Here is a 3,074-nt window from a genome sequence, read left to right as displayed (position 1 = left end):
CTTTTTTCTTACGTCGTTCTAATTCCTTCCTTAACTGGTACCCTGTTCATGGAAACCCTGACCTCCTTTGATTATCTGCTTATCGTTACTGAAATATAACAGGAATTTCATGCTTAAACTTTCAGTCATTGTCTCGCGAAAACTTGAGAATAAACATGAGTTACACGGTTGTTAACATTAATTACTCCGCATCTCAGTTGCATGAAGCGGATTAATATGTAGAAAATATTTACGAAGGAAAAGGGCCGTATAACTTCAAATTAATCCTCACAATCAGTAAGCGCTCTAAGTTTAATCTGTGTAATTTGTCTAATGATTTCTCGATTTGCTCTGTTATTGATGTTGTTTCTTTACGGTTAAAGGTTACGTTTATTGGTATATATTTCATTATGATTTAAAATGTCTTTACTTATTACCAAATTTTCTGTTGAGTTTCTTTTATACTTATGTTTTCACCTCGAATGATTTTGTCCCCGTGAGTGATTTTGTTGTTGTTTTTTGTCCACAGTTTTATATATACATCAGTCATCTCGTGATCGTGTACGTCATCGCAATTGTCTGTTGCCTGGCCTTTGACACACCATTTTATCACCTTGAAAAATTCATACTTATTCGAAAATTTAAGAAGAAAGAAGAAACCAATTGATTTGCAAAAAAAAAAAGGTCTACCCTTTACTTGTTAAAATATAAGGCTTCTGACGTCATATTTTCACATTACTATAAGCATCCACTACTTTACTGCCATCTGTAAAGGAATTAAAGGTAATGACGAGAAAATTAAATATAAAGAGAATCCTATTAGTTCGTCACGAGCTACTTTTTAAAGCTCAACCAGAATTAAAATCAAAGTATTTTTTTTATTTACTAAACCGCCTTTAAAGTATCGGATATGAAATATCTCGAATTCAATTATGATCTATAAATTTTGTATAAGAGAAGATAGAAGAAATGTCACTGCCTTAAACTATACAAATCTGTTCCTTTTTTGTTCCTACATGTAAAAATACCCTAAAACTGGGAGAAATTTGGTTTAACGAACTAATATAATTCATATTTGTCTATAAGTTGGCCAAGGTTATTTTACTTAATGTAAATGTATTTATGGGATCAAATAAACACATTTCAATAGAAGTGTCTTGGTGTCACTTTGGTGCTACTTGTGTAACCAAATTGGTGCTTAGCCAAAATATACTTATCTCCAGACTCAAAACCAGGTTAATTAAGTTAACCCAGACGTTCAAAAGCTAACCACTTTTTTGATAACCTTTCTTGTTTATCATATTGCTCAGTTACCAATCTTTGAAGTTGTTCCGTTTGTTTGTATTACTGCTCAGTTACCAATCTTTGAAGTTGTTCCCTGAAGTTGTTCCGTTTGTTTGTATTACTGCTCAGTTACCAGTTTTAGCAAATGCCCTGAAAACAAGAAAACTAGGTGATTCAACGACACCATTCAAAAGGCTTCAGCTAATAATCAGCACTACGACACGGGACGTCATCTATATTGGTATCTCAATCTGACGAAATGGAAACTCGATAAGTTCAATGAACAATTTTACATCCTTTAACGACAACCTAGAAAATCCAGTGGAGATAAAGAAAAAATGTAAAAACCACTCTACATATGTCATATCCAGTGCCGAAGAGGCTTTTGGCCTAATACCAGAACTGACCAGGCAGGCTAAGATACAGCAGACATAGTAGCGGTCTAGGCGTTATTTGTAACATAATGTCATGAATAACACCTGTTATAGTCGCCTTCAGGTGAGCTTTCGAAATGTCGTCCTCTCTTTCTGAGCGATTTTTCATAATATTCCTCCAAGACTGCAACTCCTAGTGTCGCTCTGAACTAGTCAGTTGTGGCCCATTTCACCTTTGTTTGTTGTTGTTCTTCTTCATCTTATTTGTCACTGTGCAAAAGCAAAAAAAGTCATTATTTATGGGTCTTTCAAGGAAGAGGTCATGAATCCAACTTTCTCATCATGCTGCATTTATTGGATCAAATTAAAACTAGGAAATCAGTGTGATTCTTCAGACAAGCAAAGTGCACGTGACCTTTACCCTATCCAGTTGTAGCTTCTTTATCGGGATCTGGGGAGGTCAGGTTTGATATTCCATCTATTTATTGGATTTGGTGGTTTGTTTCGAAGTTCGCGCAAAGCCACGCGAGAGCTAGTCGTCCCTAATTTAGCAGTGATAGACTCGAGGGAAGGCAGTTAGTCAACGCCACCCACTGCCAACTCTTGGGCTACTTTTTTACCAACGAATAGTGGGATTGACCGTTACAATATAATGCCCCCACCGCTGAAAGGGCAAGCATGTTCGGTGACGGGTATTCGAAGCCACGCCTCGCAGATTGAGAGCCGGGGGCCCTAACCACCAGGCCTATTCATTGGATGACGAGTACTGTATAGTTATTGGTATCGTTAAATGATGAAGCGCCCTTGTTATTAAATTACCTTTTGATAGTGAACGATGAAATTCAAATTAATAAAAACTTGATTTTCTGAACATTTGTAATACGAAATGAACTAAATACGCGTTCTAATAGACATATGCATGAAATGATAATAGTTTTAACCTATAAGACGCAGTGAGTCGACAGATCTATTTTGTTGTATTGTAAAATTAATTTGTAAATGTCATATATAATTGTTGTAGCGATAATGTGGTCGTTAAGTATCTTGTTGCATTGTTTTTGTTTTTAAGCCTAGAATAGAAAAAAATGACTGAATTAGTATTTATCGGTATCATTGTCGTTTATCTATGTGTCAATCAATTATCAAAGTGTCTGTTTCTCACTTGGAAACTTGTTGGACATACATGTTTTCTTCTTTTTTTACTTCTTTCAAGTTCAACAACTGATATAAATCTAATAGATGTTTTCTTATTTTTTCCTTCTTTCAAGTTCAACAACTGATCTAAAAACATAATCCACTTGATGTTTTCTTCTTTTTTTCCTTCTTTCAAGTTCAACAACTGATCTAAAAACATAATCCACTTGATGTTTTCTTCTTTTTTTCCTTCTTTCAAGTTCAACAACTGATCTAAAAACATAATCCACTTGATGTTTTCTT

At 34.8% G+C, this 3,074-nt stretch overlaps 1 protein-coding gene across 1 annotated transcript in view; it reads left to right on the top strand.

Annotated features, from left to right (window-relative positions):
• The window catches only part of LOC106460436 (nose resistant to fluoxetine protein 6-like), a 19,629-nt gene extending 18,531 nt beyond the window's left edge, over window positions 1-1,098 (top strand). The window contains exon 7 of the mRNA XM_013920131.2: window positions 509-1,098. Within this exon, the coding sequence (XP_013775585.1) occupies window positions 509-646 (138 nt within the window). The 3' untranslated portion in view covers window positions 647-1,098. The remainder of the gene's footprint in view (window positions 1-508) is intronic.
• Window positions 1,099-3,074: the final 1,976 nt, after the last annotated feature.

This window comes from Limulus polyphemus, unplaced genomic scaffold (genome assembly GCF_000517525.1).
Source record: "Limulus polyphemus unplaced genomic scaffold, Limulus_polyphemus-2.1.2 Scaffold768, whole genome shotgun sequence".
Classification (NCBI taxonomy): Eukaryota; Metazoa; Arthropoda; class Merostomata; order Xiphosura; family Limulidae; genus Limulus; species Limulus polyphemus.
This window is presented reverse-complemented; position numbering and strand designations above follow the sequence as displayed.